Genomic DNA, 23,274 nt, shown 5'->3' with positions numbered 1-23,274 from the left:
AGTTAATAAAAGCTTCTAACAATCAACCTAAACCTCCAAAAATTCTTATCAACAGATACAGAACAATCACCCGGCGTCTACCTTCGAGACGACCCTCTCTTCGGGACGCACCTCCAGAACCAGTCAGAATTGCGCGTACACAGCGCGGAGAAAGCAGCCTTCTACCTAGATGCCGCCCTAGCCACGCGGGGAGCGAGGGAGGAGGGCAAGGACAGCCATCTTCTGTACACTCTGCATGTGTACCAGTACAGTGTTGGTGGAAAAGGGGCAGGTAAGTTGTCCAAATCAATATCGTATTTCAAAAAATATTACGAAATCGCTTTCTCTACCATTGCTCAAGGGTTTTTTACTTAACTTAAAATGTAATTAACAAGATTGAATTTTTTATTTACATAATTGCGCAACGACGTCATATACTCATTAACTGCTTTATGAAAATGAAAAATAAAATTGGCATAATTTTAGTTTTTATTTAGTCTCATCGATTAATTTAACTAGGAAAAATAAAACTTGGTTTCACAAAAAATCTGTATGTACAGATCAAAGTTCAGACTGATTAAATGAGTAAACTAATGAAGTTTTTTGTTCACAGTCGCCGGAGGTCGGAGTCGCCTGCATTTAATTGACTTAGGAAACTCTGAACGAGGTAAAGCTAGCGGAGGAATCCCGCTTTCTGGTCTAGGAAATATTTTACTGGCAATATTTAACGGGCAAAGGCATCTACCGTACAGAGATCATAATCTCACACATGTACTTAAGGAATGCCTCGGGTCGCTCACTTGTCATACTGCCATGATAGTCCATGTGTCGCCTACCGTACAAAATTACTCTGATACTTTGACTACTTTACAATTAGCATCGAGGATACACAGGCTCAGAAGAAGAAAAATTAAATATTCTTCTAATAATAACGCGGGATCTGGAGGCAGTTCAGGAGAAGATGCATCAAAACCTAGTAGCAGTGAACCAGATCCTTCCAGCAGTGACCTGTCCGCAGACACTGTTATATACGTCGGACCATTAGATGATGCAACTGATGGAGAACATCCACCAGTGTATATTCCACACATGAACTCTGGCGACAATAGAGGTGTAATAAGTAAAGCACTGAGAGGGTCAGCGTTAGAACATAAACATAAATCATCTTTATGTAAAGTTATTGAAGAAAAAAGCCCTGTTCATAAATTACACTCTTCTCCTAAAGCTTCTCCCATGAAGACTGCCCTACAATCGTCAAATCACACTCCAAAGTCTTCACCAGTTCATTCCGCTACTTCCAAACTAACTCCCGTTAAAAAAGTATGTTCAAAACATACAGAAGATGTTAAAAGTACTAGCGATGAACAATGGATAGATGGTCCTCGAATATCTAAATCAAAATTAGTAGAAGTTAGGCATATCATAAAAGAAACTCAAGAAAAACAACGTGAAACTTGGATCGATGGACCAATGCAAGAAACGAAATTGCCATTACAATTTGAATCAGTTCCGATTCAATCCAACCAATTACCCTTGCAAATTGGCATACTTGGTTCGCATGGTAGCGAAAATATTGGATACGGTTACATGGATAATCATAAAAAGAATATGATTAGGAAGTGGGTTGAAAATCAAACTTCACAAATCCATAAATCTCGACACAATTCTCCCAGTCATAAAAGCCAGCCAAGTCACAAAACTCTAACACAAAAGGTTTCAGAGGATCCAGAGGCAACACACAAAATGGAACCATTGAAAGACTCAGCAAAGCGCATTCACGTTGAAGAGTCTACAGTAAGAACTGGCCTAAAAGCTGCTTCAAAGGGCAACGCAATAGAAGAAGAGAGCATAGGTCCACCAGTTAGTGACACTCAAACACCTAAGAAGTCTAATAGTAAAATTATTGCAAAGAATGACATAGATGACGATGACGATAGTGAGGAACTAGCAGAAATTCCACCCGCTCTGCCTATAATACAGCCAAGTAGTCTAAGTAGTAGAGAAGTATCTATGGAGAGCTTAGATAATAAATATAAAGAACGAATGAGAATGGATGATGAATTAATGTCTAACCATAGCAGAGATATTGACGCTCATGGTTTAAGTAGGCTAGCAGAAGATGATGACGAAATCTTAGAAATTATAGAAATAGAGGAACCGTTAGAACCGGTACCTATGCAAGATTGTTGCTTACAAGTAACCGAAGAAGACATCGCACTTTGTATGGGTTACACGGATAATCATTTCCTAGATGCGGACCAGGAAGACGCAGAAGATCACCCGCTGAGGATTCTTAGTCAAGAAAACTTAACCGTAGCATCAACATTTACAGATACATTATCATTATATAGTGAAGTCGAACGACAAATTAGAAACGAAGCATATCTTAGACAAACTCTCGGGTTTTATACAGAAAATTTTTGTTACGAATATGCCTTAGGCGGTGATGTGAATCCTCACGAAAGTTTACCTTCGTCTCGTTCGAGAATAGACGACATGCTAGGGCTTGCTGAACTGTACGGTTCTAGAAAAATGTTGGACAATAATGATTTACCCAACACAAGGATCGCTCCCCAGTTTCAGTCACTGTCTCTTTGCAATGTCAGAGATACAGAAGAATTTCACGGTGACGGTTCAGTTTACAGTGAACCCGCGTATCGACCCAGTGATAAAATATGTGATAGTTGCAAGAGAAGTATGTCTCGACCGGGTAGTGCAGTTGGAGAGTGCGGTGCTTTTCAAGATATAGAATGTGCACAGAACAGCTATGGCCCTTTCGAAAGATACATAGGAAACGACATAACAGACGCTAGAATAGCATCATTGAGGCATCCAGATGGAGCATCTGATCCAAATTTACGTGAAGAGAAACGAATACCAGGTAATGGTGCGCCGTCAAATAATTTTCGAGAGTTGAAGTCAAATCTTCACCTAGAAGTTACACCTCCAGTAGTGACAAAGGAACCCCGTTCGGAGAAGAATGAAAAGGGAGATAAAAGTGTAGCAAGAATTGTTGGCAGTTCTAAACCGGATGGTTACGATAGCGGCCACGAATCTACACCGAGAACAGGAAAACATAGCCCCGCAGCTACCTCGAGACGAGCCGAGTCTGGCTACGACTCTGTCCCGAGAGATTCAGATGCATCATCTTTAGACTCATATCCGACGCGGAGAGCGGCTGTGGCCCGAGCGCACGCCAAGAAACACACAACGGCCAAATACAAACAACATAGTGACCGTTCTTTTTGTTCGTGGCTCCGAAATCCCTTTGCATGCAAATATGCTGATACAGACCCTGAAATTAGTGATTTTTAACGTGATGATTGAATGGGTCGATCCAACGAATAGAGTAAAATTACTAAATAGCATTTACTTACCCTTAACCGAATTTAATCTGGAGACTGTTTTTGTACTCTAGATATACTCGTTCTTATATAGTTAAGGCTTTTGCACTAACTAAACCAATGAGGTTACCGTTGTATTTTTCTAACCGTTGCTTCTTATGTGCTCAGTTACTTATTAAATTAACGTTGTATCACTGTAAATACAGACATATTGAAATTAATTCTACTTTGAATGACTCTTGATAACATTGTTATACTTCAGCTGATTTTTGTACTTTTATACTGTCAGAACTGGAATCACTTATTGTGTAACTTTATCTGAGAAATGTTAAATGTAGCTTTTGTACTAACTCGATTGTAAAATTGAAGCAAGATCAAAAGTCTTCCTCCGTCTTCCTCCTAGACAATCATATCGTGAGTCTTGTTCTCTCTTCCTTCATGTGCACTAACCTCATTAAATAAATGCTTACTTATGATTTGTTCGGTTCTTATTCAAAACCGGTCATTGAAAACTGTTTATTAAACTTTTGTGTAAATCAGGATTACAAGGCACAACGTATGCACAGAAATGAAATGTTCTAGTACTAAGACTGTTGTCATTTGCCATGTTTTGTATAGCTTTAATATTTTTTGATAATGTAATTATTAACGTTCACTGTCGGCATGTCCGTGTGTAAATAAGACTTGATTACACTTAATTCTAATTACTGTGGCTTTATCAATTGTTGGTGAACTTAGTTATCCCTTATATCGTCAATGTTTTGTTATGATACGATTAATATTACAAATATTTATCCTAAAAATTTTACTATGCGTTCGTATTAGTTCACAATAAATTGTTCAATTTCAACTGATGTTTGAGCTTTATTTTAAATCCCTTAATATTAAACAATCAAAACGGTTAAGCTAAGTAAGATTTCCCTTTTTGTCAAGCAGCTAAATAGATAATAGGCTAACAGAAGGTCTCCCAAAATCTCTTAATGCAATAAGTACTTATAGCGAACCTATGAATAAATAACATGAAACTCAAAACTTCCCACCACCCCAGGGGTTGAATTTCAAAATCTTTTGGGGCAAAAACTTTTTCCTCGAAAGTGGAACAAGTTTCCCCCGCCGTAAGGGGCCGCTATTATCTTTCATTTCGCCAGTAATTTAACATTCTCTGTGCGCCCCGACAAAATCATGCTATCAAATAAGACGTTTACCCTCTTTTAGGGGTGACAACTTTTTTTTATAAATCTCCCAATAATTTGTTAAAGTGGCAGCTGCTTAGCCCATAACGCTTATCGGATGCTAAAAAAGATTTCCCTTTTTATGTTTTAGAAGGTAATCTTTAGGAAATTGGAAAGGGAAGAGAAATATTACCCAGAAAGGCAATTTGTGGGCTACGATAATTTATGTAAATTCTGAGTGAGAATATTATTCTTGTATGTATGTTTGTATATGGAATTAAAACATTAACTCTACTTACAAACGCTTTCTGAGCGCTTATTCTACACCATAGGCCTATCCGGCATATAAATACAGAAACTCTTGATCACTTTATGTTATAGCACCTCGCCACTTCAGAGTATTCAACGTTTGGATCCTGGGTCCTCATTCGAGAACAAGATAACACGCATATTAAGACTAGATTGAAAACCTATTGGTTATAAGTTCCGTTTCGGGTGCGATGCACATAATATTCATACTAAGTAAAAATGTTTTTCCATAATAAAGTGCCTATCCAAAATTCTTAGGGCCACTTGCACGATTCCACTAGCCCGGGGTTAACCGGTTAAACCTGGAGTTACCATGGTTACCAGTACAATTTGACACTCAACCGCTTAACCCCGGGTTAGTGGAATGGTGCAAGTGGCCCTTAGTAGAATTGAAAAATAACCTGCTCAATTTTAAGGCATGATAAAGCAATAAAGATTCAGTTAATTACGAGCCAGTCCACAGACGGACTATTTTGCTATTAGGTCCTTCTTCACTGTTTTATGATAACGCAACCTTGCGCTTCGTGTTTAAGGTTTATTTTGCAACGTTTTACTATTAATGTTCGTTAACGTGCAGTATCAAGAGCTGTTCACGCAGATGTAGGTGAAGCCGCAGGCTCACCGCGAGGGGAGTGCATGATATATGAAGGTCAGACAGAGAGATCACAAGCCAAGAGGACAGAAATTACAGAGGTTATTTACTATTAATCTTTTTGTTTATTTAGATAAATGGCAGTTTCTAATAGACTATTATTGTGTTGTGATAAATAAACCCACTTTTCATACCATATCTACCTATGTATCGACGACAGGTCTGGCCTAGTGGGTAGTGACCCTGCCTGTAAAGCCGATGGTCCGTGATTGGAATCCCGGTAAGGGCATTTATTTTTGTTACGAACACAAACATTTGTTCCTGAGTCATGGGTGTTTTCTATGTATATAAGTATGTATTTATCTATATAACTATGTATATCGTCGCCTTAGCAACCATAATACAAGCTTTTCTTAGTTTGGGGCTAGGTTGATCTGTGTAAGCTGTCCCAAACAAAAACAGAAAAAAATGTCTACATAAATTATTATTATTATTAAGAGTTAATAACCGCTACTTCGACCTCAACGTTTCGTACAGGCTTTTGGATTTCAGGGATAAGTGCGATAAAGGAAAAATACAAGGGGACTATTTATGAATACGTCAATCTAAATGTAAATAATGTTAGTATGGAAATGAAAGCGCGCCTTCCTCGAATTTGCCAATGCTCTCTAGGGCAGTACAATTTGACACTGGGTTAACAGGTTAACCGCTTAACCCAGGGTTAGCGGGATAGTGCAAGTGGCCCTCAGTGGCCATTCTACGACTGTCAGGCCAATTCGAACGTATGGTCAGCAAAACTATTAGCTTAGCACAATAATTAACAGGGACCTATTCAAAATTTAACAATATATTAACGCTAAAAACTAATACAAAAAACATTAAAACTATCTATAAACTAAACCAAAACTATACTAGCATTAAAATAACTTAAAAACTGAACTAATATACTTAATATTAAATAAAATAAAACTAAAACATAATTATACTAATAAAATAAAATAAAAATAGAAAAAAATATAACGTAGGGGGCATAGCTGTGGGTGATATACAATATACAACAAATTGTGTCAAAATATTTTTAATAATGTTAATATCCAGGGAGGAAAATGAGGACTACGTTTGTATGAAAAGACGTTTTCGCGCGGGTCCTCCACTTTCGTCTTACTTAATTTTAAATATAAACTTCATCGACTTATCGCTAGCCGCAACGTTACACCCATCAAACAGGCGGAGAAATAATACCACCAACAAACCGAGCACCACCGGGACCCAACGCACTACGTGACGAGCACGCCAAGCCACCAGACGCGACATATCGAATACCGATACTGACTAACAGCGTTCCAAAACCAACCTTATCACAACGCAATAAAGCATTTTGCTTAATAATTTGTAACAATTGTGGAAAATAGTGAACGGTAAGCGAGAATGAAACGTATAGTCAGATCGACTAGAGTTTATTTTAAAATGTACGGAAAAGAGTAACTGCAGACTGAAACAATAGCACGCGCAGAACACAGAAAAGTACAAAGAAATAATAACTATGTAATATTTCATGGCTTTATGTATTATGGCTAGGCGAAAATGAAGGATTAACGAGTGACACCTTGGATTTATTATCTTATTTGAGTTGCCCTGGGGCCCGATTTTTGAATTTCGAACGCTCGATTTCGCCACTCGAAAATCTGTGGAAAACCGAGGAATGCTATTTTTGAAATACGAGCAAATTGGGCATTTAGTGGTATTGACCACTCGTTTTCAATTGTATTAGATTCTACTAGTGAATATAGTATTGAAGGGAGCCACACGAAAGCCCCCTGTGCCTGTGTCGTTTGAACAAATTTTCATACAAATGTAGGGTTAGTGAGCTAGTTACCGACGAGCTCTAGTTTCCGTCCACTTGACGGATTTGCTACAAAGAATTGCGTATAAATTGAGTATAAACCTACCATACCGCACAATTTTGGACTTACTTATTGCAATCCTTAATGTCTAACATAAAAATAATATTTCGCAAGTAGCGAATTAAAAATAAAATATATTAGCTGCAGCTTCGCATCCGTACCTTTCAGAGGTCATAAAAAAATAAAAAATAAGTACAGACTGGAAATGTTCATCGAAAGTTTAATTACTATTCTAGCTATTTTAACTATTCTAGCTATTTTAAGTATAATATCTGAGAGACCGAGCTTTGCTCGGAAAACATAAAAACTCAAAGATGCGCGTTTTCCCAGAGATAAGACGCCCACGAAAATCCCCATATAGCAAATTTCATCGAAATCGTTAAAGCCGTTTCCGAAATCCCCGAAATATATATACCACTCTTACACACTCTTATACAAGGATTGCTCGTTTAAAGGTATAAGATAAGTTTTTAGCACGTATGTATACTTAGAAGTATATTAAACCAAAACATATCGGTTTAATGAACGTTGTAAAGAAATCTTAGATAAATTTAGTCGACGAAAGCGAACAAACCAATAAAATTTTATGTAATATTTAGTTTTCGTCCACGAACGGATGGAAACCCAAATAGCTAGGCGAATATTTAGTATGGTGATTTTATTTAAATATATGTCCAAAATACATTTTGGTCATGTGATGATCATGTAATATTAACCTAAAATAAGCAATCCAAACAAATACAATTAAGTATATAAATGTACTTTAAGAATTTTTTTTCGCATATCAATGTTGACAACTATAATTGGACGAAATCTAACACACCCTACCCTATTACCTAATTATTAATATAGAGACACATAAATTTATCTTTGAAGCCTCTGACACAGCAATAACAGTACCCGGTTATAAATATTGCACATCGGTTTTTGGAAAGAAACAATTGGCGTATACGACGATTTACATACAAACTTTTACATTGTGTTTTCCATACAACCAAGCGCACACCTTTTTTTGGTGGCCGGCGAGGCGGCGACTGATTGCGTTGCGGTGCGTGGTAGTGTCCCGGTGAGATATGCCCTAAGTGTCGTTTGAATGAATGAGAATGAAAATAATGAAATAAATATTGCACTTTATGGACTTAATTAGTTTACGTCAAATCGATGACATGTTCCTAAACTTTAAATAATGACAACAAACATCACATAGGTGTTGTGTGACAACCATGTGACAACGCTCTACGAAGCCGAAATTAGCCGAGGCATTTTCCAAACCGTTATGTCTCCCTTTGTGAGGTAGGACACAGCACAACGAATGTCATTCCAGATCTATATAGAGCAGATCCCAACTATAGGGAAGTACCTTACAGAAAACCGCAGCTAAATACCACTAGACCCTACTCATAGTGTTGTGTTCCTGCCGGTGAGTAAGGCTGCCAGAGCTCAACGAGGGTGCGGTGTGTTACGGTCGGCAACGCGCATGTAACACCTCTGGAGTTGCAGGCGTCCATAAGCTGCGGTGGCTGCTTACCATCAGGCGGCCCGTATGCTTGTATTAAAAAAAAATGTTATATTTATAACCAGGCCGCGTAGTCAACATGCCAATCGCTTACGCTTCGTACCGATCGAAACGCAACTGTTAATGTCGCACATTTGATACAGTCGTGTCGTGATACAGAGACACAAAGCGTTTCGTTATCGTAGCGATAGCGATTGTCACTTTGGCTAGGCCGGCAGGTTAGTACATTGTAAGGTAAGTTCCATGTTTTTGCATATTTTGTGTACTGCGAACGGTGCACTTTCTTCCAAAAGAAAACATTGTCAAGCAATAAAATAAACTAACCTTGAAATAGAAAACACATAAGGCGGTGTAACGGAGTGGGCTAAGTTGTATTGTTCAAGTTTTGTTGTTTAAAAAGGCCATCCGGGAAACATTAAGGCGACGTCGCACGTGGCATGTATACTCAAGGGTTGTCGCGATAGTGTTGCACTACTGGCTTTCCTTTATCTGGTTTCTATATGGTCCTATAAGATGATTCACATGAGGACTTTATGCTTAACTTCGACGGTTGTAGAAATATTACTCATTGTTTGGCTGCGTGTGAGAGATTTGCATTTAATTTTTAATTAAAAAGTAAGAAAAATTAGACCAAGATAATTCTGCAACGGTTTTGATAGCACACGCAGTGCAAGTGTTATTTTAAATGTCAAACTTCTATGAAATTACGTCTAAATAACGCACTGCTAAAAATCGTTGCAGATTGTCTTGGTTTAACATTATAACGGGGAGTGCTCCAAAGAATTGTTCGGATTAATCCCTGCCGCTTCTTTCCGCCATCGCTCTACATTTCCATCTTCACCACATATGGTTGGCAGTCCTCAACTGTGCGTTTCTCCAGAAATTTCCTGCCTCGCACAGCTCTGGCGTTGCGGGTGTCCATGGGCATAATTGCTTACCATCAGGCCATTTGTATGCTCGTTTGCCTCTTATAATATCATATAAAAAGTAAAAACTACATAGTTCCAATTAGTTCCAAACGAAATTAGTTTACTGCTGGGTGCGTAGACAATATGCCAATCGTTTACGCTGCATAGCGAACGAAACGCAACTGTCACTATCGCCTTAATATGGAAGAGTAATAGAGAAACATAAAGCGTTTCGTTATCGTAGCGCAAACGACTGTTACCTTGGCTAGGCACCGAAGTAGGTACTTACGATGCAGTTACCTCGTTAACTTTCGGAGTTAAGTATTCGGTTGTATGTAGTAGGGGAAGGACAAATAAATAGCTAAGAATGTGCCAGGTACCTATCTATGCCTAACCTAATATTGCAGCGGCCCGACAAGTAATACTTTTCTCTCCACTGACAACTCCCAACAGGCCCTGTTTGGTTTCATTTTATTGCGCCTCTCTAGTTCCTGTTGTAATGTAACCGATACGCGCCCTGCTGTCCGTATAAATTGGCTGGTTAGGCTTTATGGACTGGAGGCTAATTCAAATTTACATTGTGACATCAAATTGATATATAAAAAAATAAAAATAAAATATAAATAATGCCAGTCGCGTGTGCATTTCGCTCGTACTTGTCCGTACATGTATTGGCGCAAGCGAGACGCATTCTCGCTTGCGCCACGTCTTTGCGTACGTCTGACATCATTTTAATGTCACAATGTAAGTTTGAATTGGCCTCCGGAAATTTAGAACTAGTATTAGGTGTCAAATTGGAGTTCATTTCTATTTTTAACCCAATTCATAAAGGGAAGAGGTTATCAAATCGACCGTATTTTTGTTTTGTATGTATATTTTTATATTAAAGGGAAAAAGGGAAAACCGGCAAGACTCGAACTTGTGACCATTGGAATACCGGTCCCATCGCTACTGCCAACTGAGATGCGAAGCTGCTCTATCTTAATGTTTCTGTATGTACGTTACGATTTTTTTTTGAATAGAATATAATTCCAAGTTGGTCTCATTTTCGTCAAAATCCAATTTAAATTATGGTGCCCATGAGGAATTAAAGTAACTTCTCAAATATTATTAATATTTTCAGCAACAAACCAAGCATTTGCATTCAAAAATACCATTTGATGAAGTGGAACTGCTGATGAAGACGAGAACGGAACTCTTCAACGACGCATATTTCACGTTTGGCGATAGGTAGGTATGTCTTATTTTAGGTAAGTTTGTTAAGGAAGTATGCTTTGTAAGGAACATTTTAAAAATGGATAAAACTCCTCAAATTCAGGATTCAGATTAAATTTTTAAACGTACCCGAAGCGCGAAACTTTTTAGTGACGTGACTGTTTAGCTATACAGGACCGCGTCCTGCAGAATACTGAACAAAAACTCAAAACTAAAAATCGAAAAAAAGAAAACAGACTTCAAAATGGATAAAGTAAAATATTATCCCTTTTATATGCATCTGATATGTTTGAAGTCGATGCCAAGCCAAAGAGTTGCAATACCGGTCACCGGTCAATAATATGCCCCCAAAGAACGAATGGACAGCTTTCTGTCTTTTTTATGGACAGTATGTTGACGCTTAGTAGACTTGGCTTGGCACCGACTTCAAACATATCAGTTGCTAGTGCTTATTTATTTATGTAATTTTATCCTTTTTGAAGTGATTTTTTTTAGAAAGGTTCATTTACAGAAATATGTTTAATTTTTATAGTAGTCGTATCTAGAACAGCGGCTCAGATCCAAGTATGTAAACAGGACATTTTTTACAAATGCATAGTACCTGTTTTTAGCTAGTAGCTCGACTACTAACGAAAAACGTATAGGTACAATGCTAAAATGCGGTCATGCATTCGCTTTATAACGCAAAAGTATGTTCGAACGCATGGCGGTGATCAGTATATTTGCATTAAAATTACTTACTGTTATTGAGTTTTCGTACCGGAATACGGCTGCTGGTTGTCGTTTTGGAAGCAGGGTGGAGCGACGAGGTGTGACATATTTCGTCAAATCCGTGCTCGTCGGCGTCGGCCGCAAATCGAATTTCTTAGGCCTGAGCCGAATCAATCTGCATTATCCGTTCAACAAATGGACCAAGTTATAGGAAAGCGGCGATTTGTTCACAAGCGTTTAATTTAAGTGTTTTTATTTTATTTAGTAGCGGCCGAGGTGCTTAAAAATATCTGAACTCGCACTCTAACGCCTTGACATTATAGGCCTGTTCAGATATTTGTGACCGATATATCTGATGGAGCTGAAGAAATTAATATGATTTTTGTATCTGACATCAATAGCGTGGAAAAAAACCGGGAAAATTATGGGAAAATTTCAAAACGGCCCGTTTTCTTTCAAGTTTCTTTCGAAAAAAACAATGTATTTTTCAATACACTTAATTAGGAATTTAAACAGATAGGTTAAGGTTACATGTCTAATGTGTTTGTTTATGGCATTGCACTGTCATCACTCATCAGTGGCATTGTGTGTGACGTATTTAATTTTTCTGAATAGAACTGGAAAAAAACGAAAAAAACGAAATTTTGTAAAATTCCCGAAAATAACATTTGATTTTTTCCGGAATTTTCATCCCTAGACATCAATAACATTATAGTAGTTTATGTGACTGCTACACAATGAAAGGCATTAAAATACGAGTGTGGGTTTAAGAAACGAACGAAGTGTGTTTTAATGCCTATGTACAGTTACATACACTGTTTTATTTTGTATTTTATAACAGTACCAATAAATGAAGTTAGTTGATTTTGTAGGTATTTTTAGGTGTAGATACAGTGGACACTCGTAACTTGCACCACTCAGCAAGTGTCGAAAGGCGACAGGAGCCGCGATTTCTCAGGATTTAGCGCGCACTCAAACTGTAAGCGGACGCACTTGGCCTGAGGCTTGGAGGGTTCGCTCGATTTCTATAGAGGTTACAAGTTTTCCGGAAACAAGATGCTGACAAATAGCAGAATTTATGGGTTGCTGTTACATAAATTATCTAGTCCTAATTTTACAAATTTGTAAATTGCCAGCAACAAATAACAATAGGTACCTACATTTTATTAAAATGTCTGTTGGTATAAATTCTACGTCCAGAGGTTCTAAATCGTTATAATAAATTATTAAGTGTGAGGTATAATTATTTCCATATTAAGTTAGTTTTATTAGTAGTAGCGCGTCTTAACTTAGTTTTATTAGTCTACATAGAAGATGTTATTTATTGCTAATAATTGTATGAAACAGTACAGACACATCAGAACACATAGCTAGACTCATTCATCCCATCCCATCTCGACCTTGCGTCGCGTAATCCTACAAGATAATATTTTCTTCGCACTAACTTCAACGGGGGCGTGCAAAATGTAAGTATTTTCCGATGAGCACGAGTGTAGGCGACGGGCAATCTGTACGGATCAGCGACGCGCGCGTAATGCCGCACGCGCGTCGTTGATAAGAATTAACCTGCTGCGGTACTACGCACGCTCGCAAGAACGCTACTTGCTTTCAGATGTCACCTTTAAGCTCACTCATTCTCTACGTTCGTTTATTCTAGCAAAGATAGATATAACTCCGTAATAGATGGATACAGTCTAAGAAAAAACGTGCCTCGAAAATCACGAAAATTTGATTCTCGATCAGATGGCGCCACTAGTTTTAGCCTACTCTCGTATAGAGGGCGTTGATGGTTTCGTTTGTTATTTATAATTTTAACGCATATCAGTGAAAGAACATGGGTCAAAATCATATAAAAATAATTAATGCAAATAAAAAAAACATTTATCCACATTTAAATACATTTTAACGTATTTTTATAAATCTTCATTTTTATTTTTAAAGTATGTCGATAGATGGCAGTGAATTTACAGTGGTTACAAAATTTACTATGACAGTACCGCTCTATCTTATTATATCCTCTTTGATTCTAGCCAGAGCGAATATTTGGCCTAACCAGATAAAAAATATCTTGATTCCAAGTTTTTTTTACTAGAACACTACGAGAAAAAAATCGAATAAGCTGGTTTTGGAGTCCGTACTGCATCATAACTACTTCATTGCTTGAAATTATACGACATATCACATAACAATTTCGATTAAACATTTTATATTAAATCACATTTACAATTGGGTCTATCGCGAATTTATTTTGTTCGACAGGTTTCACTGGTCGTTGTCGCGGCTAACCGACGTCCCAGCAAAATGTCAAAACAGAGATTTATGGACTACCCGACGAAAAGTGTATGATAAAGTTTGGGGTAGACAACACATTTTCAAACCACCCACTACACATAAATGTTAATTATTTTCAATAGTCCGACACGCAATACTCACAACATCCATTAAACATTTTATCTCGCTAGTCCGTACGATAAGTAGTCCGTAGATGGCGTAAGTGATGACGATGACTCGAGTTTCAATCCACACCACTACCATCAGGCACCAGACGATTACATAGACACGATAGGATACTATGAAGATGAAATGGTAGTAATTAGACCTCTTAACAACAAACAGATTACAGAATCAAAGGTTTATTTCCATACGTAACCGTGGTTACGCACGCAGAAGCCGCTCTTTGTTAGTATTAGCAACACTTTTATTGTTATCCTTACTTTATTAGGATATCTAGTATTTTATTATTATAATCGGCATATATTCTCTATTACTTACTATTGGCGATAATACCAGCTAATAGCTCATAAGATAAGATTACTGTGTAAGCCTTATAATGATTGGAGGTATTGAATATTATAAATGTTTTAGGTATTAAGTATATATCGCGATGATTATTTATTTTATGTTTATAGCAAACTACATCGCGTTCAAATAATAACTACTTATTAGTAAGTAAGTATGATGCATTCGAGATTGCGAAATGCCATGGTTTGTCTGTGTTGTATTTAAAAGAATAAAGCCACCACTATGACATTATGTAAAATCTAACCGAGGTTTTACGAGAAGCTGACTACAGTGTGAGATTCTTCAAAAAAACAGAGCAGGGATTTTTAAGGATCGGCAATTTCAGCATTCTATATCTATAGGGCTCGGTCGATTTGTGTAAAATTGATCCAAAAATTTATTTGATTTATTAAAAAAGTAAAATGTTTTCGCATGTAAACTGGTAGACTAATGTATTGCAGCCATTATATCAGTGCAGTGACGTTTGTCGAGAGACTGCGGCTCCACTGGTCACTACTCTATCGATTGCTCAAAATAAATGTAGGCTCGGAACGCGTGCTATGGATATATCTAAAGCCTATTATTTATATCCATAGTGACAAGTAGACATATATCACACATCACACGCATTTACGTATGCAATCTCCGTCTTGTATGTAGTTAATGATTGCCTAGTTACTTATTATATTATTAAGGTACATCAAAGGTACATATAATGAAATGTAAAGCAAACAAATATGTATAATAAATTATGATAAGTAGATATTTAAGATTTTTCCTATTAGATACAGGCATATCATCAAAGAGCCAAGAAATCACGTAAATGATATGTTTACGCATGTAATCGTTTTTTTAAATCTACAATTAGGGTAGTATAATCATTTTCTAAAACCCTACGACAATGGCGGCACTATGGCAGACGGTGCCTTATGCTAAGCGGTGAGCACGGTAATGGACACATCCTGTGAAACAAGGATACAATAACAATCAAATCAATGCTATTAGATAATTTGTTTATAGCTAAATCTATGCTATGCTATTCACATAAAAGGTTTATTCTTATTTAAACCAGGGTTCAATTCAAGTAAATTACAGAGACTGGTTAAAACAGTCGACTTGGGCGTGCATAAAATTTACGGGTGGTATTCGGATAGACCTCGTTATTTCGGCAAAGCTCATCATTCCACTTTTATTACCCTCCCTTATTGTCCCCAATAAAAAGTCTAGAAGATAGCCTATAAAGTTTATTGTAGGCATTTTTGCTGTAAAAATTATTACCGTAATACAACACTGTAATCAGTTCGAAGATATGTTAATAAATATTTATGAGGAAGTTAAAAACAAAGCAGATTGCTAAATACTTTTAGTGAATAGTCTTAGCGCCACTTGCCCCATACCACTAACCCGGGGTTAACCGGTTAAACCTGGAGTTACCATGGTTACCAGTACAATTTGACTTGGTTAACCGGTTAAACCTGCAGTTACCATGGTTACCAGTACAATTTGACACTGGGTTAACGGTTTTCCGGTTAACCCCGGGTCAGTGGGATGGTGCAAGTGGCGCTAAGCAGTTACACATACTAGGCCAGCAATTAAAAATCAGTTCACATTTAAAGAAGGTCATTCATGCCTTACCTTAACCCATTTTCTACCAGTCAACAGGAACTCAAATTTAAATCATGAAAGATAAAATTATGTAAAATAAATTATCTTCCTTTACGTATTTACTTACAAGTTTCTCACACACCTTAATACTCACGTAAATATGCATTACAAAAGTCACTTATTTATCGCTGAAACGCTACAACGTAGTCGAATCTGAAATGGGAAACGGAAACCTATATAATAGTATCGTAAATAAGGACAATTTAAATAAAATATACGCTTAGAGATCGGAGCAAGGTTGTAGTTGAGAATACGCACTGAACAGCGATAAAATTTATCGTCACTCGCGCGACATCTGGTGCCACCCTCTGCAACTACGACTTAAAGCACAAGCGATCGCGATTTCGAAAATAAGCAATCCGGCAAGGAAACAATCAAGTGCCTACCTACTTATAGTATTTCTTCTTCATGTTCTTCAACTAGATACTTTCTATCCCAAAACTTGACTACAACGGCTTTCTTGAACATTTCAATTGTTATAAAACTAACAGAAATGATAGGTGACATATATGTACATATATCTCTTTGTTAATGGTAAGTAGTTAGATACTTTTCACGCAGTCTGATCCGCTACTTTTAATGCTAGTAGTAGTAGTATTCACAAGTTCACATAAAATTTACAGAAATTGAGGTACAAAATAATAATAACCGGACAATGACCTTCGTTCAAAGCTCACATTAAAGAAAAACAATAATCATTTTATATGGTCTTACCAATTATTTAGATGTATCATAATTAACAGCGTTTATTCGGTGATGTTTCACAGTGTAAGGTTTCTTGTTGATGCCTAAATAGACAACTAAAATATTAACGCCTATCGATAAATAGACTCAAGCTAAGTAGTACTACAGCATTTGTAGTACGTCGCGCAATGTATAGGTAGAGGTGTAGCGAATGATGCGGTTCACCGGTCAGTAAACTGTTTTTGTCGCTCGCTACAGCTTGCATCTTAATTTGCCATTGGAAAGAGGAGCGCAAGCTGTTTCTGGGTACCTACTCAATATTCAGAAGAATAAAACCTTCACAATTTCATTGTGTACATGGAAGTTTACTTATCTACGCAAAGAATTACCTACCATTCTAGGGGGCGCAGAAAGGGACTTTTTTGTGGGAGTATCACTATTCTACACTCAACGCACTCATAACCCATGGGAGAGGAAAATAATAAAAACCTAATTTTAAGTTACACATGTTTTTGGATATTTATCAACAACATATTTAGGGATCCGTACCCAAAGGGTAAACACGGGACCCTATTACTAAGACTCCACTGTCCGTCTGTCCGCCTGTCTGTCATCAGGATGTATCTCATGAACCGTTATAGCTAGGCAGTTGAAATTTTCACAGATGATGTATTTCTGTTGCCGTTATAACAACAAATACTAAAAATTATGGAACCCTCGGTGGGCGAGTCCAACTCGCACTTGTCCGGTAATATACCTAAATAAATAAAAAACAATAACAAAACTTATAAACTACATACCTAAGCAGATACATATAGGTATAATGCTTAAATAGGTATATAAACTGCAAGTAGTTCTGTCATTCTGTCAAGAAGCTAATATGAGCTGTTATGAGGCAGTTAATTTGGATAAAGCTGTACCTGTGAAAACAGTGCCGAAGCAACAGCAAAAGTTCTTGAATTCCTTCCTCACAGAAACTTAAGTGCTTCAAACTATTTTATATCATCTTTAGTATCGCAGATGTATTTCACCAACCACCACCACTGTAAATTTTATTAATAATTAAAACGATTTTTTTTGCGCAAGAGTCAAATTCAAATGAACAGACGACTCCTGCTGCGCACTGCGAAGATAAGACAACATTCGAATACACTTTTGCATATTAATTAAAAACTGCGCGAAAAAATATTAAAAAAGGAATGAAAATACAAGGCATTTTTATGCAAAAACTCTGCCCAATGTTAAAAGCAATAACGCAAATGGGTAAAATATGCAATGACTTGCGTAATGCAATGCATGTGTTAAAATATAATATGTTGAAATTGAAAAACATCTTAGTTCTTACAGGCAAGAGCAATTTATGTAGGATTGTAGCTAAACTGGCTAATGGGTTAGACTTAGTTAATCTACTATGTGAAAACATCATGCACTTGGTATTTCGTTGATAAACACCTCATAAACATTTTGATGCCCGCTCGAGTTTCCAACTTCTTCCCAACAGGGCAACCCAAAATGGCTCAGCATTTTACCCAAAAAAAGTAAAACGTCAAGCCGTTATGGTCCATCTAGATTCAAACATTTCGCCCCCAGCAGTTAAAATTAAAGCTAATTAACTTTTTAACTTTCCCCTCCGCCAGGGTGCAATTAATACGAAACAAAAGTCAACTTTACGTGGCCCTAAGGAGTTGACTATGCTCTTTTTAAAATTAAATGTAGCTTTGTTGTTAGACACAGTTTTGAAATGTATGTCACAGCTGTATACCATCCTGAATCCCAGAAGCTTTTGTTTTGTGAAAGTAGTGGATCAGACTTCGCGTCAAAAGTCTACCATTCTCTTAATTCTCAGTTTATCAAAAAGACATATGTCTCTATATATGAAGAACAATTAGATTATGACAGATACTTATGATTATGAACGCGAACTGCAGAGATATATCTGTATTTGATAAAGTATTAAGGGTGGCAGGTACTTTTTGCGCGTTGTTTCATTCGGTAGTATTGGTGCTGACTTTATTAGCATACAAAAATAGTAGATCATTAACCAAGGGATGAAAGGCAAGGCACCCATTACTGTCGAGGTCCTCTACTTTTCACTTCGAACACGAGGAAAGTAAAATACATGTGCTTTAAAAAAAAACATACTTAGCCGTATAAATTCAGTAGTATTACTTGAGGGTACTTTCAATTAACAATTTAGGTTAAAATATCGTTATTTATGGAATGGGAAGTTAATTATCATCATCAAATCCATTTAAAACCAAAATTTTAATTGCTGAACATAAAAAAAAGCAAAAAAATGTACTTAGAAAGTACAGTGCTCTAGAGCAGAAACGTATCATTTTCTGCACACTTTTTAGAACACGACCCACTTTCAGAGCATGAGAAATAAAAATATTTTTGTGTAGCACTATTTGGAAATATATAAAAACTATTGTTTGAAATCACAAAATGCTCTTGTAAGTACAATTATAAAGCTTTGGACACAGTGTAATGACTTTAGTCATTGGACCACCCTTTACAAACACTTCAAGCAAAATCAAAACGCTTCAATTGCACGTAAAATCTCGGTAGGTAAATGATAGCATCTGCTGCTGAACCGAATTATATTGTAATAGACTTGAAATCCGTGGTTGGCCCCCTATATCCTTTAAAATTACTTACGGACGTGACTAGAAACCCAACCGTCAGTTATAGCTTAATGGTTTTTCTTGAACTGCAATGTTTTGGAAATATTGGATTGGGACGCAATACGTTTTGACAGAGAAACTTGTCCGATATAGTACGATAAGGAAAACAAACGTATTTAAAGAAAATATAGCTCTTAAAAATATGTTACATGTCACGATCTCCCTTTTTAAGGTTCCGTACCAAAAGGTAAAATGAATCATTTTGGTCCGACCCTGACCGTCTGTCGGTCTGTCACATCGCTTAATAGCTCGGGAACTAATTACGCTATAGATTGTAAATTTCGAACAGTTATGAATAAAGCAAACACAGACACATTGAAAGTAAAAAAAAAACACTGGAAAATTCCCAATACGCGGGGGGAATTTAGAAGTCTACTTACTACTTAAGTCAAGTGGGGGGTATCATTTGAAAAAGCTCGAGTTGTGCATTCCAAAACATTTTTACAGCGAAAAACAATTGATTTATGAAGGAAAATGAAAAAAACACAGTCTTCCTTCCCCCCTTACCATTTACCAAAGAAACAATAAGAAATTTCCTACTTGCGATAATTACCAACAATAATATAGATGGCCTTACTCGGATGGGGTTTTACACACTTTGTACGCTTTGATATCGCATTTCCTATAAAACTTATAAATCATTATTAAAGTCCTTGTATGAACTGCTTCAAACGCACCGAAAACACCCGTCGATACGCATCATCAGTCAGCGGCAGGGCAGGGTTAACCGCGGCATTGGCACTGCTCGGCGGGTAATGGCCTATTGCGGGCCGTTAGTGCGCTCGACGACGATTTGCCGGCGCAGACACAATACAATGCCGCTCACCTTAAGACTAGTTAAGTCATTGATAAACTATTGGAGCTGTTCAGGGAGTACAACTGTTAGCGTACGGTGGTCATCAAAATATTGGGTATCCAATGATATTAGAACAGCGCGCGGGTATTTTGTCACATGACATAATATACCAGCGCTCCTTGTATCATCACGTTGAAATGGTACATATTTTTCGTAGAACTCTTCATTACATCGAAATATTGCCTATATTGCCTTATTAGCTCATTCATAGATTTAATTTAATACGCTTCATTTTGTGCTAAACTTTCTGAAATATTTAGTAACACCGAACATACAGATAAAAAGTAAGCAATCAAAAAACCGGCCAAGTGCAAGTTCCGTACCATTACGCAAAAAAACGGACAAAAAAATCACGTTTGATGTATGGGAGCCCTAAAATATTTATTTTATTCTGTTTTTTTGTATTTGTTGTTATAGGCAACAGAAATACATCATCTATGAAATTTTCAACTGTCTAGCTATCACGGTTCATGAGATACAGCCTGGTGACAGACAGACGGGCGGAGTCTTAATAATGGGTCCCGTTTTTACGCTTTGGGTACGGAACCCTAAAAATCAAAGACTGACTGACTTACTCAGCAGTCATTCTTACGGCACAGCGCTCAGTAGGCCGAGCACATGATTGACGCGACAATATCTCGCCGCGAGATAGACTACCCGTCTTTTACTTACTGTATAAATTAAAGGGGGACGGGTAGTCTATGTCGCGGCGAGATACTCTCGCGCCAATCATGTGCTAGCCCGGCAGCACCGCATACGCTTGTAGGAATGAATAACTAATGGCCTGTTACATTGCGGGCCGATACTGTGTTTCCATTCCAATCGCCAGTCGAGCACGATTGAACCTGTGGTTAGATGAATGATATTAATAAGTCGTTACCTATCACAGAACAATGCTGGTGTTCCGGACATTTGAGAGGAGTGCGCGCATCCGAAGCCAACACGTAGAGTCCCTTTTGACACTTTAATGAGATGTAAGGGGATGCTGCCCGTGCCCGTGTCATGAACGCACGCAGAGGCAGCACCCGCTCGGGTGTACGAGTATGAACTATTGAGAGTTGATGGAATCTAAATGAACTAGGTTATTATAAACAATTTTGTGGAAGTCCCAATTTTAATGGATTCAGATCAGAAAGACCTTGAAACTTGAAACGTAAGTAAAGTGTGAATCTTTTAAGTGAACGGGTGCTACAGAACTCATAACAAAAACTTAAAACTAAAAATGGAAAAATAAAACCTTTTAAAAGAAGGAAAAACCGACTTCAAAAAGGATTAAACAAAATATTATACTTTTTATATGCGCTAGCAACTGACATGTTGAAGTCTGTGGGTCGATTGTTATTAGGTATTCTTGATATGCATGTAGGTAAGAGCAATGAGTCAGTCTTGATCCGACCACGTACTTTTATTGTCGCATCCCTTTACGTTAACATGGCGCAGTCGGTAGGATGATAAAGAGTCAGTTGGTCGGTGCCATGCGAATTAGTCACTCTCTTTTTTATCGAACCACACCAGGGTCGGTATTCGGTTCAACAGTGTGTTGACGCTTTTATTTCCACCCTGTGAGGGAATGTAAAAATGTTCCTAATTACCTTGGTAAATAACTAACTGGGCGTTAGCGAAGCTCCTCTGCAGGTCGCATTTCTTAACCGATTCTCGTGAAATTTTGTTAGCAGGTTCGGTATTTAGATTGTCGTTTTGTTTCTTGAAAAATGTTCAAAATGGAGGAAATTGAGCCGAAGAACGTAAGCGCCAAAAGGGTCTATACCACTTAATACTATTGTGAGTAGGTACGCGTGATAGAGATTCAACAAAGTCAGTATATTTTACATGTTAAGCTTATTGCGAGGTCTACAGCTCACAGAGCCACTAGTAAATATTATGGGACAATCTTACACAAATCGACCTAGTCCCACAGTAACCTTAATGCCTCTAACAAGATTTGCACCCGGGACCTCCTGCTTGGTAGGCAGGGTCACTACCGACCAGGCCAGAAGGCCGTTTACTGGATGTAATAAATTAACAATTTAAAAACTACTACACAACTATTGGTTTTGGACTTTTATTATAAATCTTAGTACCTATTATAATTATCTTACTAGCCTATTTATATCTTTACTTAGTCTTTACAGCTATATTTAATAATCTGTCACATTTAAAGTAGGTACTACAGCTAAAATATAGTAATTCTGACAAGATCATATCTCACCCACTTTGTAATAGTTCCAAATCCACTTAAATGGTAGATATCGACGTAAGTGTACACACTAATCGAAACTGCGTTACAAAATTAGTAAACACATGAATACAAATCGATTGCCGAAGGCGTGCGCGATTCCTTATGTCGCACCATAATGGTTAATGTCGAGCACTTTAGATTTAGATAATGTGAATACTCCCCTTTCGGGCATCTGCCAAATCACTCGATAATAATTGTAAGTTTACGCATGTACAGTTTATTTACAATTTCGTATTCTTCCGATAATTTTGCAATGGGAAAAAACGATAACGGTTTATTTTCCGATGTTTTTAATCAATTGCTAAGACCCACCGATGTATTTCCGTAATCGAAAGGGTCACCATCCTCGAATAAATACTCACAGATTATTTAATCTGGCAACGAACAAAATACCTTCTTATTTTGAGCGCCAAGGAGATGCGAACTCTAAACCTTTCTCTATTTTTCTTTTGGGCCATAGTTTTAAAGGTTAAACCATTATTTATTTTGATTTCATAATTGTTACACCTTTTCATATAACATTAATTTTATTATTTTTATTTAAGAAACAAACAGTATTTTATAGTGATACATAACACTGGAAATTTTCTTAAAGCTAGACTTACAGTTTCCTTTATGAAAATATTTAAACATCATGTTTAATAAAGTTTCTACAGAGTAAAACAGAGCTATTTGTGTAAACAAGAACAAAAATAATAATAACAATAATGAA

At 37.2% G+C, this 23,274-nt stretch overlaps 2 protein-coding genes across 4 annotated transcripts in view; both read left to right on the top strand.

The window, feature by feature from the left end:
- Positions 1-4,177, top strand: part of LOC134742282 (kinesin-like protein CG14535) — a 326,650-nt gene extending 322,473 nt beyond the window's left edge. For all 3 annotated transcript variants that reach the window (XM_063675350.1, XM_063675336.1, XM_063675342.1), the window contains 2 exons: positions 56-271; positions 593-4,177. In XM_063675350.1, the coding sequence (XP_063531420.1) occupies positions 56-271; positions 593-3,294 (2,918 nt within the window). In that variant the 3' untranslated portion in view covers positions 3,295-4,177. The remainder of the gene's footprint in view (positions 1-55; positions 272-592) is intronic.
- Positions 1-23,274, top strand: part of LOC134755424 (transcription activator GAGA-like) — a 470,096-nt gene that overhangs the window by 252,211 nt on the left and 194,611 nt on the right. The window lies entirely within an intron of this gene.

This window comes from Cydia strobilella, chromosome 1 (assembly GCF_947568885.1).
Source record: "Cydia strobilella chromosome 1, ilCydStro3.1, whole genome shotgun sequence".
Classification (NCBI taxonomy): Eukaryota; Metazoa; Arthropoda; class Insecta; order Lepidoptera; family Tortricidae; genus Cydia; species Cydia strobilella.
Note: the sequence above shows the minus strand (reverse complement) of the source record. Positions and strands in the feature narration are given on the sequence as shown.